Source organism: Mesoplodon bidens (genome assembly GCF_964165515.1).
Source record: "Mesoplodon bidens genome assembly, chromosome: 7".
NCBI classification, from domain to species: Eukaryota; Metazoa; Chordata; class Mammalia; order Artiodactyla; family Ziphiidae; genus Mesoplodon; species Mesoplodon bidens.
In genome coordinates, this window is record NC_138164.1 from 37,011,539 (window position 1) to 37,036,372 (window position 24,834).

General features: G+C 45.5%; 2 protein-coding genes across 2 annotated transcripts in view; one reads left to right on the plus strand and one right to left on the minus strand.

Moving 5' to 3' along the window:
- Positions 1-1,318: 1,318 nt before the first annotated feature.
- Positions 1,319-7,073, plus strand: LOC308620760 (NUT family member 2G-like; the record flags this gene model as incomplete). Its single annotated transcript, XM_081240672.1, has 3 exons — positions 1,319-2,232; positions 3,210-3,558; positions 6,057-7,073. Exons 1-3 carry the CDS (start codon positions 1,547-1,549, stop codon positions 7,071-7,073), a joined length of 2,052 nt encoding a protein of 683 aa, XP_081096798.1. The 5' UTR covers positions 1,319-1,546.
- A 331-nt stretch (positions 7,074-7,404) lies between these two features.
- Positions 7,405-24,834, minus strand: part of LOC308620761 (uncharacterized protein) — a gene marked incomplete at its 3' end in the record, with an annotated part of 448,069 nt that continues 430,639 nt past the window's right edge. Inside the window, exon 4 of the mRNA XM_081240673.1 lies at positions 7,405-7,443. Coding sequence (XP_081096799.1) covers positions 7,405-7,443 — 39 coding nt within the window. The remainder of the gene's footprint in view (positions 7,444-24,834) is intronic.

The following is a 24,834-nucleotide window of genomic DNA, read 5'->3' on the forward strand; positions in this document are numbered from 1 at the left end:
AGCATACTGTATCTCAGGGGGCCGTGGGGAGAGATGGTCTTGGTGAGAAAACTATTCAATGGGGCTGTGTGTGGCCACACCTGCAGTGAAGTGTCCTCTCCGAGAGCTAGGCAGGGGGTTACTCTAACTGCCGCAGCCCACACCTCATCCACTCCTCCCAGCCCAGAGCTCACTTGTCAGTTCAGGTAACTGTTGCCTTGGATTCAACAGGGGATGGGCAACCATTACGAGTAACTTCAGCCAAGAGAGGGCTCAGGTTCCTGAGTTGCTCTTAATTGTTCTTCCTTTTGTGGAATGGCAGTACTTCAGACCTACTTCATCTTGTCCAGTATCTCATGGTGGACCCTCAGGCTGCCTTGAGAGGAAGAGTTTGTTCCTATTTCAGGTCACTCCTTCATGGACAGGGAACAGATGTGGAGTGGGGTTGTTTCGGGTGGAATGTCTATGAAGCCTGCTTCCTCTTTTAAAGGGGGAAGGAGTGTAGCCCAGGATCAGGAAGATGATCTTCTGTGTTACTATTAAACGTCCTATGACATCTGTTCTGGTGAGTTAGGTGCACCGTGGTGTGTACCTTGTTCTCCTGAACAGGGATGTGTTTCAGACAACTTGATCGCCATGGCATCTGGCTTATGCCTGCATCTCAGATTGTCTCTCCGTTATTGGGAGCTGGAAGGGGAAGGACCACAGGCAGTCTATACTCCCACGACCAATGTAACATGACAATTCCCTGGCCCTTGTTTAATCCTCTGCAGCCATCACTGGCTGTGAAATGACCGAATCTAAGGGACACGCGCCTACTTCTAAGACCACCCCAAGCCCCTAGGAACAGAACTCCTGACTGATGACAGTGACTCTGGGCACTGGGGAAGGGGTGGCAGGACCTGGCCCATGTTACGTATCTGCTGTGGGTTGTTCGGAGATGCAGGTGCTTTCTGGGCCAGTGTCATGGGTTTGTATCAGGATTCCATTAGAGATATTTTCCAGCATTTTGTTTTGTTTTGTGAGGCTAGGAAAGAAAGAGGGGATTTATACTGAGCATCAGGAAAAGGAGGACTGAGGAGGAGGTGGGGCCCTAATATTTTACACAGTGCCTGTCCACAAAGGGCCTTTGGGGGCCTAGAACTTACCTTGCAGAAGGCCCCACCTGCTAGTACGCCGGCTGAGGGGCATTTCTCACAGAGCAGATGTCCACACAGCTCCAGGTCTTGGGAGACAGCCTGTGAGGCTTAGGTGCCAGGGTGTGCCTTAGGGAGGCTCTCCAAGTGAGTGCTTGCTGAGGCAATTTCTTCTCGGCAGGCAGGGGTCAGGGAGCTTGGTGGATGGGCGTGGGGTCACCAGTGGAATAATTCTCAACTGGAGGTCAGGGCATGAAAATCACTTGAAGACATTTGCACGCTGCAGTTTCCCTTGTCCAAGAGTCTCTCATCTGTGGAGATTTACACTCTGATGCCGCAGAAAGCCTCAGTCCCACTTGCCCATTCTCCTCCTCCATTCACTCCTTTCCTTTGCCTCAACAGCATCTGCAGTGCTGGGAACGGATGTCACCATGAACCCCGGTGCCTCCTTGTCTACTTTCATGGCAGTGTCCTTTCCTCCACCCATTCCTGGCGCCCAGCACTGGCCACCCTGGGAGCAGCACCTGCCACCTCTCATCACCCCCGCATTCCCTCCCGGCAGCAGCCTGCGGCTGCCAGCTTTCCCCAGGATGCCTTTGGTGGCTAATGGTGGCTGTGGCCCCAGTGCCCCTGGGGCTTGCAACTTCACTGTCCAAGTCAGGTCACAAGGGAGGCCAGTGCAGGCCCCCCAGACTCAGACCTTTATCGTTCCTCAGGGCCCCCTCAACTGGAGCGCTCCAGGGGCCCTCAGCGGGAGTGCTGCATGTCCTGCACCCATATTCTTAGCAACCCCTGCGATGGAGACCATTGTGACTGCTCCAGCTGTTGGAGTTACTCAGGCTGGCAAGGGAGGCTGGACCCCAGGCTTTCCTCCTCAAGCTCCACCACCAGCTGCCCAGATGGCCCCTAACATTCGCCCAGTGAACTCTGGGCCATGGCCACATGGCACTTCCAGGGAGGGCAGCCTGGACACCAACCAGCCCTATGCCTCGCAGGAGGACTGCTCTAACCACCAGAGCGTGTACAGTAACTTCCGACGGTGGCAGCGCCTCAAGCCACTGGCCCGGAGACACCTTCCCCAGAGTCCTGATGCAGAAGCTCTTTCCTGCTTTCTCATGTGAGTGAACGCTCAGGGGGTCATGAACGCTCAGGGGGTCATGAGCTTATCGGAGCTCTTAGATAAAGAGGAACTGGGGATGGACTCGCAGGTTAGGTTTCTAGGGATACTGGAAGCAAGGTGTGAAGGTGATGTCCACGCCACGAAAAGGCACACTGTCAGTCATACGGGCGAGCCTGCTAGTCCATGACATCATGACTGAAATGTGCCTTATCTCAACTGACCCCACCCCCCTGTGAGTCTAGCCAGCTTGCTCTTCCATGATTCTCCTGGTAATACGGCCTGAAGACTTGCAGTCAGAGAGGGTCGTGGTGTAAGTTGAGGAGCCAAGGAGTGGATGCCACACTCTCCTGTGCTGACGTCTCCTTTCATACAGCACTTGAGTGTACGTGGCCGGGGGAGGTCACTTCGGAGAAGGGGGAGGAGCGCGGGGCCCAGGAGAGCGCTTCATGCACGCCTCGACTTTGTTGATGTGGAGAATTCCACTAGGAACAGGGTGATGGTAGAGCTCTCCTAAGGGCATGGGCTCTCTCCCACTAGAGTTGTGAGCCTGGCAGGCATTTCCATCCTAAACCTGCGGTCCCTCGTAAAAAGGGGACAATCACACTTCACCTTCAGAGGACCGTGCAGAAGACTCCTTGGGCTAATCTATGAAGTGTGAGCAGATTGCCTGGCACATGCCACGCCTCACTGATGATGGTGATTTTTATTATGAAAAGGCAGCCTTGAAGAGGAAAAGAGCTCCCCAAGGCACAGTGTCCCAGCTCTAGCCTGGGAGTGGATGGTCATCCTCGAGTGAGTGTGAGGCGGTGACAGCCGTAGCCGGGAAGGCTTGTCTCTGCTCTCCCAGACACCTGCCTCTCACCCTCCTGTTGCTCAGTCATGCTGTGTTGAGTGATGTGTGGTCCACATTGGTGGGTGGGGTCAGGCAGGTGGGGGCTGGGCTGGGCACAGAGACTGACCCCGAGTGCTTACAGCCCAGCGCTTCGATCCCTGGCCCGCCTGAAGCCCACCATGACACTGGAGGAGGGACTGTGCAGGGCCGTGCAGGAATGGCAGCACATTAGCAACTCTGACCGGATGATCTACTACGAGATGGCGCAAAAGGGAGTCAGCGTCCTGGGCCCAGGGGCTGCGTGGAGGGTGAGGCGAGTGGGTGAGGGCAGGGTCTGGCCGTGGGGGTGCTCATCAGAGAGGACAAAGGAGAAGGGCTGTCGCTCGGAACGGGGGGCCCGCAGCCCAGAGGCCCTACAGTCCTCCAGAAACCCCTCCCTCACCTTGACAGTTTGGGTCTTCTGTCCTTCCTCCACCACGAGCTCTGCCCTCCCCTGAGTTTGACCTACCCTTGCCCTCACATGAAGGTCTCAGGACGGGGCAGGGTGAAGCTGTGAGTCCAGTAGGGGTCCAACTCCGGCCATATGGGCTGGGCTGGGGAAAGAGCTCCACCCGCCAGCCTGCTGCTTCCTTAGTGGTGGCTGGCTGGCGGCCACTGACATAGATTTGGGACCCCCTCTCCTCACGAAAAGTGGCCTGAGTGGGTACCCTGGCATCCCTCAAGAGGCTGGGGAAGCCAGCTGTCATCAGCCCAAGGGTCTCTGGCCCTTCCAGTGTTTGCTCCACGGTAATCCCCTCGGTTTAAGAAACAAAACCAAACAAACAAGCACCTCTCAGAGGAAAGGAAGGCCTGTCCTCTAAGCTCAGCATCCACATCGTCCAGCCTCTCCTGAGCCCTGTCTCCAGGTCTACGTTCCAGAACTCTCAGTCCCAACCCAGGGTCCTGGATTTGGGCAAGGACCCCTGTGGGGAACACATGCCTGTTCCAGCCTCTGGCTGTCAGCCCTTCATGTGGCTCTGGATGGGGGGCATGGGGAGGGTGCCCCCTGGGTCAGCCACGTGTCCCGTTGACCTGGTTCAATGCAGCGACCTGGCTCTATGCTGTTGAATGCTCTCCAGTGCTGGTGAGGCAGGAAGGGTCCCAGATCTTGTATCAGTTCCAGGAGCAGCTCTCTGCTGTGGACAGCACCTCACAGGGCCTTGACAGCCCCAAGGCACATCCTCTCCCAATCCCTCATTCTTGGCTGCCTTTGTTGGGCTCCAGAACCCAGGCCATTTTCTCAGGATGGCCTGTGCCTCCGTCACACCCCAGGTTCATGCAATTTGAGGCAGAGGAGGAGATGCAGATCCAGCAGTTGCGGTGGATGCAGTGCGCGCAGGGCCTGCCTCCTCCAGCCCCACCGAAGCTGGATCCTCGGGGGCCCCCAGCCCCGAAAGTGGGCCTTCAGCCAGCCACCCAGGTTCCCACTGGAGTTGAACGCACAGGTAACAGGGGCCCAGGGTTGGCCACTCTTCCCATGTGGATCATTTTCCTTCAAGACAGGGGCATTGGTCTTTCAAGCAAAACAGCCACCGAGGCGGGGGGTGGGGGGTGGGGTCTCAGATGCCCTTTGTTACTACGGGGTATTGACTTGGTCAATCTTGTAACTTCTCTCACGCCTCCCTGTCAAAGGACTGCACACAAAGTCTGCCTAAGAAGTGGGCTTGATGGGGACACCCCTGGAAAATTGGAGGTTCCCCACTTCCTTATATGTGACTCTCTTAGATGCCCCCTTACCTCCCCCCTCCAACTGTGCATGAAGCTCCAGGTGGTCCTGACCCCCCCACACCCACATCAATGTCCCCCAACAGTGCCCTCACCAGCGTGCGCTCGGTGGTCAGGAGGTGGACCGGGAGCCCCTCACCTTCCTTCCCTTCCTCCTGCTCTGCCGCAGCCTGTGCTCCCAGGATGTCCGGCCCCAGGGCCCAGCCCTCCCGCCCGAAGCCACACGGGTCCCAGCGACCCCCGGAGCCCAAGGCACCCGAGGACATTCCACCTGAGGCTGTGAGGGAGTATATGGACATCATGGAGGCGCTGGTGGGGCCCGTCCACTCAGCCACAGGCGACTCAGATGCAGAATGGGGAGAGGACGGAAATGAGCTGCAGCAGGAAGAGGACGGCACCTACTCGGACCCGGATCTCTTAAGCTATATCGACAAGCTGTGTTCCCAGGAGGACTTTGTCACCAAAGTAGGCTAGGCCTGGAGACTGGGGTCTGCAAGATGCCAGGGCATGGAACTCTCAGCACCCAAGATCTGGGTTCTGCTCAGGCCGTTGGGACTTAAGCTCAGCTCCTTGTTCCTGAGCCTGGTGTTAGGGGAGGTTTACGCAGATGTTTGTGTGTACATGTTTGTGTCTATCTGTGTGTATGCCTTTGTGTCTGTGTTTGTGCCTCTGTATATGTGCTCTTTTGTGTGTGACTGTGTATGTGTGCATGTTTGCGTGTGTGTGTGTGTGCGCGCTGACCATCCCCGCCTTGTGGAGGACAGTGGGGTGGGTCTCTGCTTTTCACTTTCCCTCCTGGCCTTCTTGTCTCACAGGCCACTCCTGGCCGAGGATGCTCACAGCCTCTTCTTTCTGTTCTAGGTGGAGGCAGTCATTCACCCTGGATTCCTGGCAGATTTGCTTTCCCCAGACCCACAGCTGGATCTCTTGGCCCTAGAGAAGGAGCTGGAGCAGGAGGAAGGGCTCACCCCCGAAGAAGTGAGACAGGGGAGGGAGAGGGACACTCAGGGAGCCAGGGGACCCCACGGGAGGGGGACCCCAGGTGATCCAGGGGACAGGGGAACCCAGATGACCCAGGGGAGCCAGAGGAGGGAGGGATCCCCGGTAGAACAGGGGACACAAGGGACACTCAGGAAGACCAGGGCACAGAGGGACCCCAGTGAACAGGGGAGAGGTAGGGCCCCAGAACAGGAGGGCCACATAGCACTGTCCATCCCTCCCCTGCCTGGGACACCTGGCATGGGGAAGGGCCCGTTCTGGGGTGGGTGCAGTGCAGGGTGAAAGGAAGGAGAGGATGGGGAGCCGGGAGGGGAGGGAAGGTCACAAAGCTCGGAATCAGTTGCAGGAGGATGGCAGGACTGCCACAGTGTCTGTATTTGGATTCGAGTCCTGGGGTCGCCCGTCCCCTCCTCCCCCCCAGGGCCATTGTCCCACTGCCCAGTGCTCCTCCTCTCACACGTGTGTGTGGAGCCGTCACTGTCCTCCTCCCTCCTACCAGCTGGTGCAGAAACGACTCCTGGCCTTGAAAGAGGACGACAGTGTGCGGGCAGCCCCGAGTCACAGTGCACCCGGAATGGCCTCAAGTCCTTCTGAGTCCGACGCCGGCCAAGGTGCCCAGAGGCACGACCAAGACCCCCATCTAGGGGTCAGTGATGAAGCCTGCCCACCAGAGATTGATTCTCAGGCTCTTCATAGGCTCATCCAAACAGACACTGCCCTGTGCAGGCCCAAAGTCTTTGTTCCCTCTGGAGGACGTCAGGAGTTCTCTATATTCCGGCCCGTACGGCTCTCCCCTCCCCAGGGTCAAAGGCGCACTGGCCCTCTACTGAGATCCAGGGATGCGTCTGTTCTCAGAAAGGCCTCTCCTCTTCGGGAGGCCCGAGTGCCCAGGGACGGGTCCAGTGAGAACGAGGAGGTGCTCCAAAGCGTCTTCATCGTAGACTCTCAGCATATACTGGTGCCTTTCGGGATGTCCCTCAGTCCTGCACATGTCTCAGCCCTGGCTTCCTCTGGAGGTTGGGGGGCCCAGAGTGCTCCCCAGTCCCCCTCCTCTCAGAGAAGAGGCCTCAGCCCAGCTCCACCAGCCGCTCCCAAGTCGAGGAAGCGGGCTCTGTGTGGACGCCCAGCCGCTGCTGAGAAGCTGCCCATCCCCGGGGCTGGCCTCGGCGTCTCTGGGAGGCCGGCCTCGGCGTCTCTGGGAGGCCAGCCTTGGCTCTGGGGCTGGCTCGCCCCTCACAGCTGAGAAAGAGAAAGCGTGACCCGTTTGACACAAAGAAGCGTGGGAAGAGGAGGAAGAAGCACTGCAGCCAGTAGGGAACAGCTGGGCCAGCCCTCCAGGGCGAGGCCCCAGGGCAGCCCCCTGGGGAGCCTAGGGGCTCCTCCTCCTCCCAGTGCTGATCCTGGATGATGTGGGGGGAAGGGAGGGGGGCAGGACCACCAGGGTGGGGAGGGGGAGCGGGATTGTGGGGGGGGTAGGGAGGTGGGGGAAGTGGGTGTGGGAGGAGGACCTTTGGAGTGATGTATGTAAATTGTGAACCAAGATCGTTTTCGTGGGAAATGCTCTCAGGCCACTGTCATCTTGTTGGTGTTGAGCTGCTCCACAGAGAGCGATCCTGAGAGGAAGGAGGGATGAGGGAGGTCACAGGAGCTCTGGGTCTACAGGTGGCCACACCTTTCCTCCACATAGACAAGGACTCCTCAGGCTGCCCCTGGGAACGCACAGCTCTCACTTTCCCCAGGGACCCCCTCATCAGCCCCTTCTCTAACGCCTGCTTGGCTAGGGCCCTTCTGGGGCATCTGTACCGTCTTCTGCATCCCTGAACCTTCTGGGGAGGCAGAGCTGCTCTTGTGCCTTTCAGCCCTCTGGACACTCACCAGTTTCTAGGATGGAGCCTGGAGACGGCCCTTGTCATTATGGAGCTTCTCTCTGCTTTCCTGAAGTGGCCAGACGACGGCGCTGGGATGACCCTCCGCTCATCCAGGGTTTCCTGTGTGGGTGGCCTGACCAGAGACGAAAAGTCTTGGCCATGGGGACGGGACTGTCTGCCTCATCGTAGCGGGAGCATCCTCTAGTTCCACTGGGATTACTGCAATGTGGAGAGTGGTGGAGGCAGCTACCTCTTCATCCCAATGAGGATGCAACAAGGGGAATGGGTGTGGGGAGATTCATGGGGCCCCCGTTAAAGGTGTGTATAAGGGAAAGGACAGTCGGGCCCCTTTGTGGAACTTGTGGGATCTCTGTGCAGCAGCATCTCGTTCAACTGAGGGAGGAGGACCCAGGTGGCTGTGGCCGTGGGGACTGGCGTCCGGGGCCTCCGGGTCTGCAGAGACACCCCAGAGCTACTGTCCCTTCCCTTTGCACCCATGGCTGGACGTGTGTGTGTACTGGTATCAACACTGGTTTGTATCCCCATAGGAAACAGGTCCTCCTAACAAACTATGACCACGTTTCACAAGAACAGCTTGCTCACAGGGGCGGCAGGGGGTGGGAGAGGTGTCTGTGGCCCCAGATCTGAGTGGGAGCTGGGATCCGAGGAGTGTGGAGGCCTCGGTCACCGTCCTGTGGGTGTCGGCAGAGGCTTCGAATCATCAGAGCAGGGGAAATGACCCCCTCATTAGAGTGAGATGAGCAAACAATGAGGGGCAGGGAGTAGACCCCCGCTGTCTCCCAGAAGTGCCTCCCCTCCCAGTCCGCTTAGCCTCTGTCACAGCCTGTGCTGGCCCACCTCTGAAGCCCCTTCCTCCTAAAGCACTGAGATGCTCTGATCTTTTATGGACCTGCCCTGGGCCTCACCCCCCCTTCCCTGCTGGCCAAAGGCTCTTCTCCTGCTTCTGACTTCTGATTCCTTCCCCAGGACCCAGGCAGGTGTTAGGACAACAGAGATTCCCTGAACATGACCCCTACACCACCAGCATGCAAAACTGGGGCCGCAGGCTTCCACAGGTGGCATGACTCTCTGCTGGACCCTGCAAAGAGCTTGGAGAAGAAAGGGGCTCATGTCTCTCCACCTCCACAGAATCTGTAGGTCAGCCTCACAGGTCCCCCTCTGTCCAGGTGGGCAGCACATGTGTGCTCCCAGCCCTCCTTGACCCTTTGTGAAAGAAAGTTTTTGCAGCTTAGTAGTCTGATATTAGGCAAGGTGTCTCAGGGCTTGTTCCTTTTGAAGCCCTACAGGAGAATCTGTTTCCTCTCCCTTTCTGTCTTCTAGAGGCTGCCTGCATTCCTTGGAATTAGTCCCTTCTTCCATCTTCAAAGTGCATCACTTTAATCTCTGCTTCCCTCATCACATGGTCTCTCCAACTCTGACTCTTCCTGTGTCCCTCCTACACAGCTCTTTGTGTTTATATATAGCCCACCCAGAAAATTTAGGATAATCTCTTCATCTCAAGATTTTTTACTTAGTCACAGCTGCAAAGTCCATTTTTCCATACAAGGTAACGTGCACATATTGTCATAGGAGGGGTTAAACACGGACGTTTTGGGGGAACCAGAATTTACCCTCCTAGAAGGAATCCACAAGAATACCTACCATCAGCATCCACATGAATAACAGACTATGACCAAGTGGCGTTTATTCCAGGGATGCAAGCCTTGTTCAATGGTGACCACTCACCAGTGTAATCTACCCGATTGAGTCTAAAGAGGAAACACGTGCTGTTACACCAATTAACACAGAACAGGCACTGAACGAGATTCAACGCCCCTTCATATTAAAAGTGCTCAGGAAACGAGGAATAGAAGGGCACTACCTCAACCTAATAAAGAGCCTCTACAAAAAACCTACTTCTAACATCACATGAAATGGTGAAAGAATGAATGCTTTTCCCTGAGTTCAAAAACAAGGTTAGAAGGTCCACTCTTATCTTAGTTTTCAACTTAGTACTTTAGATTCTAGTTAGTGTAGTACAGCAAGAAAAGGAAAAAAGAGGCATACATATTAGAAAAGAAGAAATATAACTGTCATTCTTTACAGATGACATAACTGTCTACATAGAAAATTCCAAGGAAGGTATAAGTAGACTCATAATAAATTATAATAGCTTGCTTTAGCAGGATCTCAGAATATAAAATCAATACATAAACATTAATACACAACATTGATCATATTTCCATATACTAGTAACAAACTGAACGACTGAAAACCAAAATTTAAAACATATTAAATAGGTTCCAGTTCAAGATGGCAACATAGGAAGATCCCGAACCCACCTCCTCCCACAAACACACCAAAGCTACAGCTACATATGGAAAAATTTCCTCTGAAGAAAACTAAAAGATGGTGGAGCAACCCCTTCACATCAGGAAAACCAGAGGGAAACCACATCAAAACAGGTAGGAAAGGCTGAGACACAATTTTGCCATAAACCCCATCCTTGGTGTGGAGACACACAATTAGGAAGGAACTCAAAACCTGGAGCTTCTTCCTGAGAGGTGAAGGGTATGGACCCCACATTGGGCACTCCAAATTTTAAGGCTGGCACCTGAGAGATAGACCCTCAAAACATCTGACTTTGAAGACCAACAAGCCACATCCCATGAGACCCACAGGGCTGTGGTGAACTCAGGAACAGCTCTTAAAGGGCCTGTGCACAGACTCACCTGTCCCAGGGCCAAGTGTAGAAGCAGCCCTTTGAAAAGCACTCTGACTTTTGGTGAAAGAGACTCACTTCCCAATTTTAAAGCATTAATCTGAGGAACAGGGGCCTGCTGGAATACTCCCCAGGGACAGAGGCTGGCGGGTGCCATCTTCCTGCTCTCTCTTTGCCTTGATAAAACTGAAAGGTGCCATCTTTTTTCCCCTTTTTCCTTTCCTGCAGGTGACAGCTTTGTGCTCCAGCCAGCTGGCTCCTTCTTCCCTGCTCTTCCTCTGTCTTGCTATATATATATATTTTTTTTCTTCTTTTCTTTTTTTTCTTTTCCCTCTTTCCCTTTATTCAAATGGTGTCATCTTTGCACTCTTCCCACCGCCTCACTCAGCCAGTAAGCATCATCTTCACACTTTCCTTCTGATGTGCTCCAGAGAGCCAGAATCTCCAAGACAGGAGATCCCATTTTTGTGGCCTCCACTCAGGGGATGCTCCTTGATCACCTGGCTCTGGAGGCCAGGAGGGATTTCTTTTCTGGGTCCCATGGGACTGTAACAATTGGAGAGACAGTTCTTGGCAGGATACCACCCCCAGGATGTACCACTACACATCAGACTGAGACACAGCCCCAGCCTTTACATGAAAAAGGCCTATTTGCTAGTAGGGACAAGACTTAAGAGCAGGCTTCAGGTTCAGCACACATCTAGAGGCTACGGATGTGCTCTCGGGGAAGGTAGGCTGGGGGTGCCATCTCTCCACCCTCACTCTGCCTTACTACAGTTCACTGGTATCTCCCAGAATGGAGCTTGTACACTTATCTGAAGCACTGTTTTCTTGTGACTGCTCCCCAGGGAACACCTTCAGATTGCTTGCTTCTGGGGCGCAGCAGGGCTTCCACTTGCAATCTCACAAGACTAAATACATTTGCATTCTTTAAAAGCTGTTACCAAGTTTTCTGGCTTCCTATCAACCTGAATCTAGGTGCTGCCTGAGATCCTCCACTTTGGGTTGCTCATTTGTCTTGGCACACCCTCAACTGCTGGGATGGTGTGCCAGGTCTATTAAAAATAAACTGCTTAGACAATCACAAAGGTTTGAGAGGCAACCAAGAGTAGACGCGGTTAAATGACAAGGTTCATCTGTCACACAGCTCTTCAAGACTGGGAGATGTGGCTATTTCACTTAATGCATAGAAACCAACACAGAGAGTCAAGCAAAATGAAGAAAGGGAGGACTATACTCCAAAAAAAGAACAAAATAAAACCTCAGGAAAAAAATCTTAATGAAATGAACATAAGTAATTTACTTGATAAAGAGTTCAAAGTTATGGTCATAAAAATGCTCACTGAACTCAGAAGGAAAATGGATGAAAATAGTGAGAACTTCAACGAAGAAATAGAAGATATAAGAAAGTTCCAAATAGAAGTCACGGAACTGGAGAATGCAATAACTGAACTTAGAAATACAGTAGATGAAGCACAAGAAAGAATAGGTGAACTCAAAGACAGGTCAGAGGAACTCATCCAATCAGAGAATAAGGAAGAAAAAAGAATGAAAATAATGAATATAGCTTAAGGGATTTATGGCACATCAAATGGAATAAAATTCACCTTATAGGAACTCCAGAAGGAGAAGAGAAAAGGGGGCAGAAAACATTTGTAGAAATAATATCTGAAAACTTTTCCTAACCTGGGGAAAGAAACAGACATCCAGATACAGGAAGCCCAGAGAGCTCCAAAGCAGATCAACCTAAAGAGATCCATACCAAGAAATATTAAAATTAAAATGTCAACGTTAAAGATAACAAGGGAATCTTAAAATCACCAAGAGAAATACAACTTGTTATATAACTGGTTATATACAACTTGTTATATAACATCAACCTAAAAAGCTTCTACACAGGAAAATAAACAATCAACAAAATGAAAGGGCAAGCTACAGAATGGGAGAAAATATTTGCAAATCATGTACGTGATAAGGTGTTAATATCCAAAATATATAAGGAACTCATACAATGGCTATATCTATATATCTATATATAGATATATAGATATAGATAGATATAGATTTTCAAACAATTCAATTAAAACTTGGGCAGAAGAACTGAATAAAAAATTTTCCAATGAAGACATCCAGATCACCAACAGGTTCATGAAAAGATGCTCTACATCACTAATCACCAGGGAAATGCAAATCAAAACTCAACGAGATATCACCTCAAAGAGACTAAGAGGTAACAAATGTTGACAAGGATGCAGAAAAGGAAACCCTTGTGCACTGTTGGTGGGAATGTAAATTGGTACAGCCGCTATGGTAAACAATATGGAGTCTCCTCAAAAAATTAAAAAGAAAACTACCATACATTAGCAATCCTGCTTTGGGTATATATATATCCAAAGAAAATGAAATCACTATTTCAAAGAGATATCTGCACTCGCACGTTCATTGCAGCATTATTCACAATTGCCGAGAGATGGAAACAACCAAAGTGTCCATACATGGATAAATGGATATAGAAGATGTGGTATGTACATAGATGGAATATTATTCAGCCATGAAAAAGAAGAAAATCCTGCCACTTGCAACAACATTTATGGATCCTTGGGGCATTATGATGAGTGAAATAAGTCAGAGAGAGAAAAATAAATACTGTATGATGTAACTAAATTGTAGACTCTAAAACAGCCAAACCCAGAGAAACAGACAATAGAATGGTTGTTGCTAGGGGTTGGGGTTGGGGGAAATGGGGAGGTGTTGACCAAAGGGTAAAATATCCAGTTAGCACATGAATTTCTGGGAATCTAATCTACAGCATGGTGATTGCAGTTAACAGAACTGTATTATATACTTGAAAGTTGCTAAGAGAGATCTTAAATGTTCTCACCAAAAAAAATGGTATTTATGCGAGGTAACGGAGGTGTGTTAACTAGCTCCACTGTGGTAATCATTTCACAACATGTAACATACCAACAGGTTGTACACCTTAAACTTACACAATGCTATATGTCAATTACATCTCAATAAAGTTAGAAAAAATACAGAAAACAGACTGTTGCATAACATTCAAGCAAAAATACTAGTTTGGGACTGCTTTTTCTTGAATTTAGTCATTGTTCCTTCCTGAATCTGTTTTGTATCACATGATAGCAGACTCATACAGGCAGCTTACTTCTGATCAGGCGCAGCCAAAAAGAAGCAACTGATGGTAGATGGAAGTTTAGGGATAAGCTATGAGATTTCTCCCTTTCTTCTTCTACTTTGTGAAGATTCTCCAGCAGCAACTGTGTAACTTCCACGGCTCCAACTCCAATGAGACAGAACTGGTATGGTCTGACATTGATGATCATTTAACCTGGCCCTGGACGCCTTTACAACCCTCTCCTTAACTTTGCCTTTCCAGCATAGGGGTACAAGTAAATTCCTATTCCTACTAATCACTCCATTATCTAGGTGGCCCTTCTTTACTTCTCAGAAGTTTCATCACTGGTGTTCTTAATACCCTGTATTAAATTTATTTGCAAAGACTTGAAACAATTTCTATTTTATTTGTTATGGGCAAATACAGTCTAATAAAATTTCCAAATATTAAAAAAATTAGAAGACACATGAAATCTCAAAATGGGGAAATGTTAGCCACGTTTAGGAAGAAAATGTACTAATATTATTGGAGGAGAGAATTCAGGAATTGGAAGATAACACTAATGAGTTTGGAAGGTATAAGACTGTGGAGAAGTTTGAATGGTGGGCTTCATGCCACAGGAAATAGGGAGTGATTCAAAGTTCTATAAAGATTGTGCTCACTTCAGCAGCACATATACAAAGTTTTATAAGATTAATCTGAAAGTGGTAGGCAGTTTGGAGTATGTGATGGAGTGATGTCAAAGAAAAATTGCACCAGATGGTTAAACAGGCAAGGAGTACTTTACTCAAGATGATTCTGTAATAGGGGAGAGAGACTGAACTCCGTTCTGCTGAAACAAAAGGCATGGAAGTTTTTAGATGCCAGGATGAGCTGTAGGAAAAATAGTAGAGGATGCTGGGGAAGAGGTTGGTCAATATAATTAGACCATCTCTGTTTGCTTTGGCTCTTATCAAAGTTAGGCTCCTATACTCCCCACAGAGACTGGGAACTAGGGGCAATACCTTTCTTGAAGGTTATATTTCAAAGAGCTGACTCCCAGGTCCTTGAGAAAGACATTTCTGGGTTGGAAAATTATCAAGTGACTAGGAGAAAATTTACATCTCAAAGGGGGCAGGGAAAGAATTTATAATTTCAAGCTTCTTAAAGTAAATGTTTTCAGAAAAGGGAGGTTAGGGGCCTATGGTAAAGAAAAATCCTGTCTGAAGTTTAGCCAAACTGAGGGACACATTAAGGCCATCTTGACCAGTAGTTAAAATTAGCATTACCTTCAGGAAGGTTATTTTATAAAGAAAAGCAATGCTTTAGGAACTTTCTCAGAAGAATCAAAAGTAACTGTCTGCTAGTTAGATACAGGTCAGGAATAATGAGAAAGGGCAGTTACAAAGTAAACTCAACTAATGTTCTCTGTGTTGTAGCTTTAATAAAGATGAAATAAGTAGAAAAAAAATAATCCATTGGTACACGGTGAGAGCCAATTGGATGGACTGCCCAATTAGAAATACTTCTTTATTTTCTAGTCATTATCAGTCAAGGATTAACAAACCTACTTTTATTAGATATACTTCTGTCTAGGGATTGAGAAATATCAATTATTTAAACTTAATCACTACTTTATTTCTGTGAGATTTTTAAAAATATACTTTGGGGAAAAGTAATGGAAGAGTGATATAGCACTAAAACATTGAAGTGAATGACATAATAAGATCCTATCTTTCTCAATTTAAGGAGAAAAAAAGGGAGGGCAAAAGAAATGGGCAGAAAGTAAGTTTACCAACCAGTCATTGTGTCAAGTATTTTCATATATTTATCTAATTTAATACTCACAAAACAATGAGACATAAGGAAGATATTTATCCCATTCCATAGATGAAACTCTATTTACAAAGTAATATATCAACCATTTGTAGAGCTGACCCTTGAATTTAAGGCCTTACGTCTGTGGAAATGCAAGAGCCAAACCCTGCTAATACAAGGTGCTTAGAAGAGGTAGACTTCAGTGAGCAGGAAAATCAGAGCATGCGTGAACTGATGACAAGTTTTGCTGATCTAGCAGCTTTGTGAGATTTGTCTAGATTCAAAGGCCCTTGCTCTACTAAACCATCAAATTAGAGGTGGTCTCCTTCTGAAACAACCAATATTTGCAGAGCTATTCAGACTTTGGGTCATGGTATTTTTTCAAGGATTAACTATTATCACTGGCTTTTCAAATTTTAACTTTAGAAAGTCCTTGCTTTTGTTGGAAGCAATGTTACATTTTGATGCAGTTGTTTGCAGGGATGAAACTTGCGGTTGCCCTCTGGAGGCTATTCTCAGGTCCGACTAGCATACCTTAATTTTGAGAAAGAAGTCAGGTCTTAACAATTTAACAAGTCATTTTAAATGTGTGGAAATTATGTATATACATTATACTTTTTTAGAAGTTACAAAACATTGAGTTCAAAATGCTCAAAATATTTTAAAATGCTGAATTAAACGATTTGTGGCATAGCATGTTTTGAATTCCTGTTCTCCCTTTGGAAATGGAGATGGTCATCATTCTCCTTTTATCATGCAATATCTATACTGGGACTAAAACCATTATTTTTTCCTCCCCTATTATAGGAACACATGGGCAATTAGTTCTATAAAATGAATAATAAAACATATGACACAATACTATACACTCAATTACTACCAAGATCTTCCATTTTAAGTTTTAAAAAAAACTCTAAATTTCCAATTAAAAAAATTTTTTTTCTTTCTCTCAGAGACAAAACATCAGAGCTTACAAGAACCCTTAAAAACAGAATGGCTCAAAGGATAAAAATGTTTTGCTCCCTAGTTCATTCTTGTTCAGTTTTCTTGTAGAAGGTGTATTATACCAGTTAGTGTAAATTATACAAGCAAAGTTCTTGCCATATATTGGTGACAGCTTTTCTACATAAAGTAAGCAGTTAAGGGGCTTCCCTGGTGGCGCAGTGGTTAAGAATCCACCTGCCAATGCAGGGGACACGGGTTCCAGCCCTGGTTCCCGAAGATCCCACATGCCGCGGAGCAACTAAGCCCATGTGCTGCAACTACTGAGCCTGCGCTCTAGAGTCCGTGTGCCACAACTATTGAGCCTGCGCTCTAGAGCCCATGCGCCACCACTACTGAAGCCCGCACATCTAGAGCCCATGCTCCGCAACGAGAAGCCACCGTGATGAGAAGCCCGCACACTGCAACAAAGAGTAGCCCCCACTCTCCGCAACTAGAGAAAGCTCGCGTGCAGCAACGAAGACCCAACACAGAGCCAAAAATAATAAATAAATAAATTTTTTAAAGAAAGTAAGCAGTTATGAGCTGCTATAAACCTACTGTTTCTTTACTTGATTTAAATGAATTTAATTCTTTAAATAACTGAGCAAGTAGAGAATTTAGACTCAGCCATTATTAGAGGTACCTTATACAACCAAAGTGGTATAAAAACCCTGTAACATGAAAGTGTTGTGGAGGTCCTTCTGGTCTTCTGAGACCGGGACACCTGTACCTTTATGTCCCATTTATAAATGCTCCTCTATAATGTTTGGGATGCTGAAATATTTGATGAGATAGATACCTCATGCCTATTACATGCCTTCCCTATATCTCTCTCAACTACATCCCTCTAATGAGTTGGTGCAGCTCCAAGGCTCTATCCAGTAACAAGGTAGTGTCAGGCAGTGCTTGTTGTACTCACTGGCTTTTAATCCTCCAACTGCCTTGTAATCTCCTCCTTCACACCTTGAGGCTTAGAAATGGCATATTTCCTGAGGAAGAGGTTTCTAGGGAGTCCTGTATACTTGCTTGAAATGGGGACAGGAGGATGGAGGAACAGAAGGGAAGATATACGGAAGATGAACGGATTTTTTTTAATATAAATTTTTCTGCCATAAAAACTATAGGTACCAAGCAAAGCAATCAGGGAAATATATATTCATGCATTAATTTACCACTTACAACGATGAGTAGATAGAGGACATTAGATAGATTAAGGAAGTATCTAGGAGGTAAAATGGATAAGATTGATAATGGATAGGATATAGTGGCTGATGCGAGAGGTTGAACTCAAGGATTATTGTTAGGTGCCTGGTTTATACAACTGGGTGAATGGTGTCACTACACACTAAGACAAATGAAAATGAAGGAGGAGAGATTCATTCGGCAGTTTAGGGAGACCATGAGTATTTAGCTTTATGTATATTTTAAATGAACAGATTTAGATGTTAATTAGGCAACTGGATTTACAGAATTCAGATTAGAGGTCTCAGGTACACAAATGTCCAAACTTGATGGAGTTGGTAACTGAAGCTGTGTGTTTCTGTGAAATCATATTATGAGTTCCAGAGTGAGAGGACATAATGGCCTAAAACTGAATTTTGAAGAATTTCAACATTTAATGTCTGAGGAGAAGGATACGTACCTGCAAAGAAGATAGAGAATGAACTGCCGCAGAGATGAGAAGAAAACCAGAGGAGTTTTGGGGTCAAGGAAAATCAAGTCTCAAAGACAGAAGCAAATCCTACTTACAGGTCAAGTAACTAGGAGATAAAATTTTCACATCGCATCCATGGATTGGGAAATAGTTTATGAAGTACCTTTTTATTGGAGTAATAAAAGATGGATTCTATTGGGAGTGGGTTGAAGCATGAGAAGGAAGTCATAAAGTGAAGATATCAAATATAGATAAACATTTTTAAACAGCTTTATGGAGGTATAACTGATGCACAAAAAATGGCACATGCTTAATGTATACTATTTGATGAGTTTGGACATATGCATAAACCCATGAGACAATTAACACAATCAAGGTAATAGACATATCTGTCCCCTCCAAAAGCTTCCTTGTGTCCCATTTTTTCTGTGTGTGGTAAGAACACTTAACATGAAGTTGACCCTCTTAACTAATTTTAAGTGCTTAACACTATTGTTAACTATAGACACTATTTGTACAGCAGATTTCTCAAATTTATTCATCTTGTATAACTGAAAATTCATACCTGTTGAACAACAGCTCCCCATTTCTCCCTTTCCCCAGCCCCTGGCAACCAACATTCTATTCTCTGCTTCCATGAGTCTGATTATTTTAGATACCTCATATAAATGGAATTATGCAGTATTTGTCCTTCTGTGACTGGCTTATTTACTTAGCGTATTGTCCTCCAGGTTCATCCCTGTTGCCACAATGGTAGAACCCCCTTCTTCTTTTAAAGTTGAAAATATTCCATTGTAAATATATACTACATGCTTTGAACCATTCATCTGTTGATGAACATTTTGGGAAAAGCTTCTTGACACTGATCTTGGCAATGATTTATTGGCTATGACACCAAAAGCACAGACCACAGAAGCAAAAATAGACAAGTAGAACTACATCAAAATAAAAAGCTCCTGCACAGCAAAGGAAACAACCAACAGAATGGAAAGGTAACCAATGGAATGGTAGAAAATATGTGCAAATCATATATCTGGTAAGGGGTAAATATCCAAAATTTATAAGGAATTCCCACAACTAAGTAGCAAATAAACCAAATAACTCCATCAAGAAATGGGCAAAGAACTTGAATATACATTTTCCAAAGAACACATATGAACGGCCAAAATGTATACGAAAAGGTACTCAGCATCGCTAATCATCAGGGCAATGCAAATCAAAATCACAAAGAGATATCACCTCACACCTGTTAGGATGCTTAGTTTCAAAAATATAAAGGTAACAAGTACTGGGGAGAATATGGAGAAATTGGATCTCTTGTACACTGTTGGTGGGAATACAAAATGGTATATAGTCACTATGGAAAACAGTATGGAGGCTTCTCGAAAAATTAAAAATAGAACTATCATATGATTTAGCAACCCCACTTCTGAATGGATATATGTATATATATATATGTATATATATGTGTGTGTGTGTCTGTATATATATATGTATAAGAGAACTGAAATCAGGATCTCAAAAAGATTGCACTCTCATGTTCATTGAAGCATTATTCACAATTGCCAAGATATAGAAAAACATTTTCAAGAATTATTTTAAAAACTGTGCCTTTGAAGAAGAGATAGTGTGGTAATTAGTAACAGAAGTCAGGTGGAGAAAGGTGAGTTTGGTTTTGCTTTTCTTTTTTGCTTTACTCTTCTTTATTATTTTTCCCAATTTGGAAGATTTTAGAATGTTTAAAAAAGATAGTGGAAAAGATCCAGATTAGAGAAGGTATTGAACAAAATAAGGATCCTTAGAGAGTGCAAGGTGATGCAATCCAAATCAGGAGTAAGGGAATTGGGTTTAGTAGGAATAGAGCTTCTGTTCTGTTAAATTACCAAAGGAGATAAAGATGGCAGCAGATGTAGTAACTCTATTATGTTAATTAACAGGAAAGTTCTCCTAATGTTTTTTCTTTTCTTTTCTGTGAATTAAAAGAGATTATCTCCTGATATTATAGCAAATGGTGGGGACATGCCATTTAAGAATAGTGCAATAGCTGAATCACTTTGTTATACAGCAGAAACTAACACAACATTGTAACGCAATTATACTCCAATAAAGATTTAAAAAAAAAAAGAATAGTGCAGAAAGAGAGAACAAAGTGTAAAGAGTGGGAAATGATGGGTCCAGATTAATGTAGCAGAATTAAAGGGCAATATTAAAGGACCTTTTAGGTTAGTGACCATGAATTTATAAAGGAAACAATCTAAACTATTATACACTTTACTTGGGAAGACTTTGAAAGCTGGAGATCAAGAAAAGAGAAAGCAATGGTTTGGGTTGATCCAGCATAATTAAAAGACACTGGAACAGGGCTAGGGACAAACACACTAGTAGATAATGGACATTGGAATGTAAGAGAGTAAGGGGAGATACAAAGGCAGTATCAGGAGAAAGCAAGGGAGTAAACAGACTTGCGTCAAAGTACTATCATAGTGGTGGGGTATTTGAACAAGTGAACTGGAATGTGAGAAGTTATTGTAAAGGGATGGCATATTTGTGTGAATAATTTTTAAAGACTATTTCTCTTTTTCCAGCTCTGATTTTTATTTTAGAGGACTGACTCCTGAAAACTCGGTTTCCCAGGATTCACTGACAACTAGCTTCCAATTAATTTTGAGTAAAGGAAGGACTGGTGAGAGTTTGGAGGAAGGGGATAGGGGAGAACCCAGAATGCCCTCTTTCTTTGAGTTGTACATACAACTGAGGCTTCGTCTCCCTCATGCGTCCAATTCCTGCTCAAGGGCTTCTCCCTCCATGTTCCCAGCACCCACCAGCAGTCTCTACATTCATTCCAGTTCTGCTTAGGGGATTCAGTCTTTCCAAACTCTAGGTTGCCTTCCTATTTCATTTGACTCCAGCTTTTATAACTTTTGAAACAAGCTCCTTTTATTAAAATCTACTTTCTAAACTTCCTGAAGCAGATTTCCTGTCCTGCATGAGTAATCCCAGGAAAAAGATGCTCAAGATGGGACTCTGGAATAAGGTTTTGAGCTTGAATGTAATAGTGACTCCATTGCCAATGCAAAGACAAGTGCTTCTTCCGAGTAGTGGAAGCAATAAATAAATTACCAGCAATATTTGCTTTGAACATATTGCCAGTTGAAGACAATACTTTTACATCTCAAGCGGCAGCGGATTTTGTCTATTACAGCAGTAATACCTACAAGCACCATGGGGACCATTAGCTGCTTCTTATAGCACCAGAGAGCTTACAAAATGAAAATGTTTACACTTAATGTTAAAAGGTGTTAGGTGTTTAAGCTCTCAGATCGAGGCATGGGAAGACACAGAGAGCCACACTGAGGGCCTTAAAATTTTCTCATGTCTTAGAGCCACACAGCAGACATGGCTGAGGATCAAGTTTCAAATCTAAAAGTGTGGGTTGCAGAATTAAAATGCAAGTTCAACGTACATCTGTGCTAAGCCTCACAGATTAATATCAGGACATTGATCAGGAAGAGTTGGGTATTAAGATAAGGATATATTGAGTATTTAGGATAAGTGCAGGTAGGCAGACTCAGATTCATATGAAAATTTTTAACCCAAATCTTCCTGTGGTTTCCTTGCCAAAGGAAGCCACCCTTCTTCCTCCCCATTTGAGGAAACTAACCTTCCCTGACTTAACATATCTCTAAAGACCTCATCTAAATAGGTTAGTTTTCAAGGAAATTTCTACTTTTCTCAAGACCCACCCACATCAGCACTTATTGCATCCTAATAACTACAGTCAGATTCTACCAGGCCCCAGTAGGCAAGTATAATGTCCACCCTGGTAGGAGTTAGCATATACATCAAAAGAAATGCTATATCCTGCTAACGTGTATCAGCAGAAACCTGTAGAATGTGTGTGTGGCATATGTTTTTTTTGGGTTTTTTTGTTTGTTTTTTTGCGGTACGCGGGCCTCTCACTGTTGTGGCCTCTCCCGTTGTGGAGCACAGGCTCCGGACGCGCAGGCTCAGTGGCCATGGCTCACGGGCCCAGCCACTCCGCGGCATGTGGGATCCTCCTGGACCGGGGCACGAATCTGTGTCCCCTGCATTGGCAGGTGGACTCTCAACCACTGTGCCACCAGGGAAGCCCTGGCATATATTTTATAAGTGTTAGACTGAGAAAGATCGAATATAAAGTTGCAAGGGGTTGAATTTATTATAAAGACGTTACCTGAGATTCAAGAATTAGCTCTAGCTGATGGAATTGGCTCTAATCGTTGGCTTGTTTGGCTGACTGAAACATAGATTCAATAGTCAGCAACATTCAAAGAGGGCAAGATGCCATAATTTATCTGACAGAATGCAGACAAAGGAATCCATGTACTTAAAATGAGAATGTTGGAGTGGATTAATTATGTAAAACCCACTCAACTATCCCATAGTTATGCCCCCTCAGAGGTCACCGATAACATTCTTCTTCAAGACATTAAGACATTCTTTGATGAGAGAAATACAAGCATCCTTTTAAACCTCTGTGGCATCTGTCTTCTGTGGGCTAAAGATGACAATGCGGGATAGCACCCATGAAATGGCCCCCGTGCTTTTTAACAGGAACATTGGGTTACAAAGTAGCAGAGGTTAAGTGGTAGCATTTAACATGAGAAACAAGGTGAGTGCAATTATCATAAAGGTCAGCAGGGCAGAGTGGCAGTATTTTGACCCAAAGTGACTTCCAGCAGTAACAGATTAATCACATTTACACTGGGAATTACATTGATGAGCAGGCTTGAACTGTATAAATGAAAATAAAATTCAAGCACAATGAGCAGAAACCTGCACTGATTTTCCAGGAATGAAAATTACAGCCTCGCCCAGACCTAAACCAGAGATCAGGTGGCTACAATAGCTTCAGGAACTTTGCTGCAACACTGTCAAAAGTATAGAGTGTGATTATGTTTTTCCTCCAGGTCTACCTCAAAGGGGTTTACAATTTTCCAGGGGGAATGTTTAGAAAGAAAAGTGGAAAACTCAGAATTTTTCAGAGATTATTAAGATAAATTTACACACTTGAGGTTCCAAAACATCACTGTGGTCTTCAGGTCATAATAGGGCTTATGGAAGCCATGTGATAATTGGAATTTTGACACAAGTTCACCTCACTAGAAATCTTGTGCAGTGACCTACACTATATTTCCCCATATCTGAATGTATTTTTGGAGTACACATACTTGGAAAATGACAGAACTCTCAACCAAGGTCAGTGCTATTAAGAACGGCTACTGCCTGACATCCATTAGGATAGCTATTATTAAAAACAATAATAAAGAACAAGTATTCGCATGGATGTGTAGAAATCTGAACCCTTCTACATTGCAGTTCCTCAAAAAATTAAACAGAACTACCATACGATCTAGCTATTCTACTTCAGAGTATATATCCAAAGGAATTAAAAGCAGGGACTTGAACAGATGTTTGTAATTTCACCTTCTTAGCAGCATTATTCACAATAGCCAAAAGATGGAAACAACCTAAATGTCCATCAACAGAGGAATGGATAAACAAAATGTAGTATATACATACAATGGAATATTAATGACCCTTCAAAGGTAAAAAATTCTGACACACACTACGATACGGATGAACTTTGAAGACATTATGCTAAATGAAATAAGCCAGAACCGAAAACACAAATACTGTGATTCCAGTCATATGAGGTACTAGAGTAGTCAAATTTATATAGACAGATAATAGAATGGTGATTGCCAGGGTCTGGGTGCAGTGATGAATGGAGAGGTGTTGTTTCATGGGTACAGAGTTTCAGTTTGGGAAGATGAAAAAAGTCCTGGAGATGAATGGTAATGATGGTTGCACAACAACGTGAATGTACTTAATGCCACTAAATGGTACACCTAAACATGGTTAAGATGGTTACTTTTATGTCATGCATATTTTGCCACAACTGGAAAAAAATACATAGGAAGGGCCAAGTGGAAGCTCCTGGAACTGTCCCTACATGAAAACGATACCAAAAAATAGCAATAGCACATATCTGGGGAATTTGCAGAGACTAAAATAACCATGCAGATGGGAATCTCCATCACCTGCCCCATTTAAATAATCTGTTTGGCCTGTAAAAAAGGCAAATAAGTCAAGGACAATGATTGTTGAGTATCATAAGATAATGAGGTACTAATTCTAATCAAAGCTGCTGGATTTTATGGGCTTTTTCTGGAACAAATCAAAACATCTCTAACTCCTGATACACAGCTATTGATCTGGCGAATAGTTGTCTCCACATCAAACAGCAAAGGTAACGGAGCAGTTCACTTCTATCTGACAGAGACAGAAGTACACTCAAACTTTGTCTTACTTGAGTGCTATGCCAAGTCTCCCGATGTCTATAATATTATAGTCCATAGGGAGATTAGTCATCTGGATATCACAAAAGCATTATGATAGTCCCTTGTATTGATGAGTTTATGGTGATTGGACATGAGAAAAAATAGGAGGTACTCAAGTTGTGTCAGTAAGATACATAGATGTCAAAAAGTGGGAAATAAACTCCATGAAAATTTAGGATGTCAAATATATCACAGCCTAAGTATGATAATGCACACAAACAGAAACCAACCTCCAGAAAGCACTGAAGATCATGTTGATTTGTTTTAAAGATGCAGGCAGCACACAGCTAGGATTCCGAAAGATTTGTTACACACTCCCTTTCCTAAATCCCATTCCTGATAGTGACTGCTCTTTCCTTTTACCTCTTCTCTCCTGTCCTCACCCTTCCTTTATTGTTCCCTATCCTTCTTACCCCTCTGCCCTCTTTCATTCTTCCTCATAGAGAACAGCCTGGGCTAT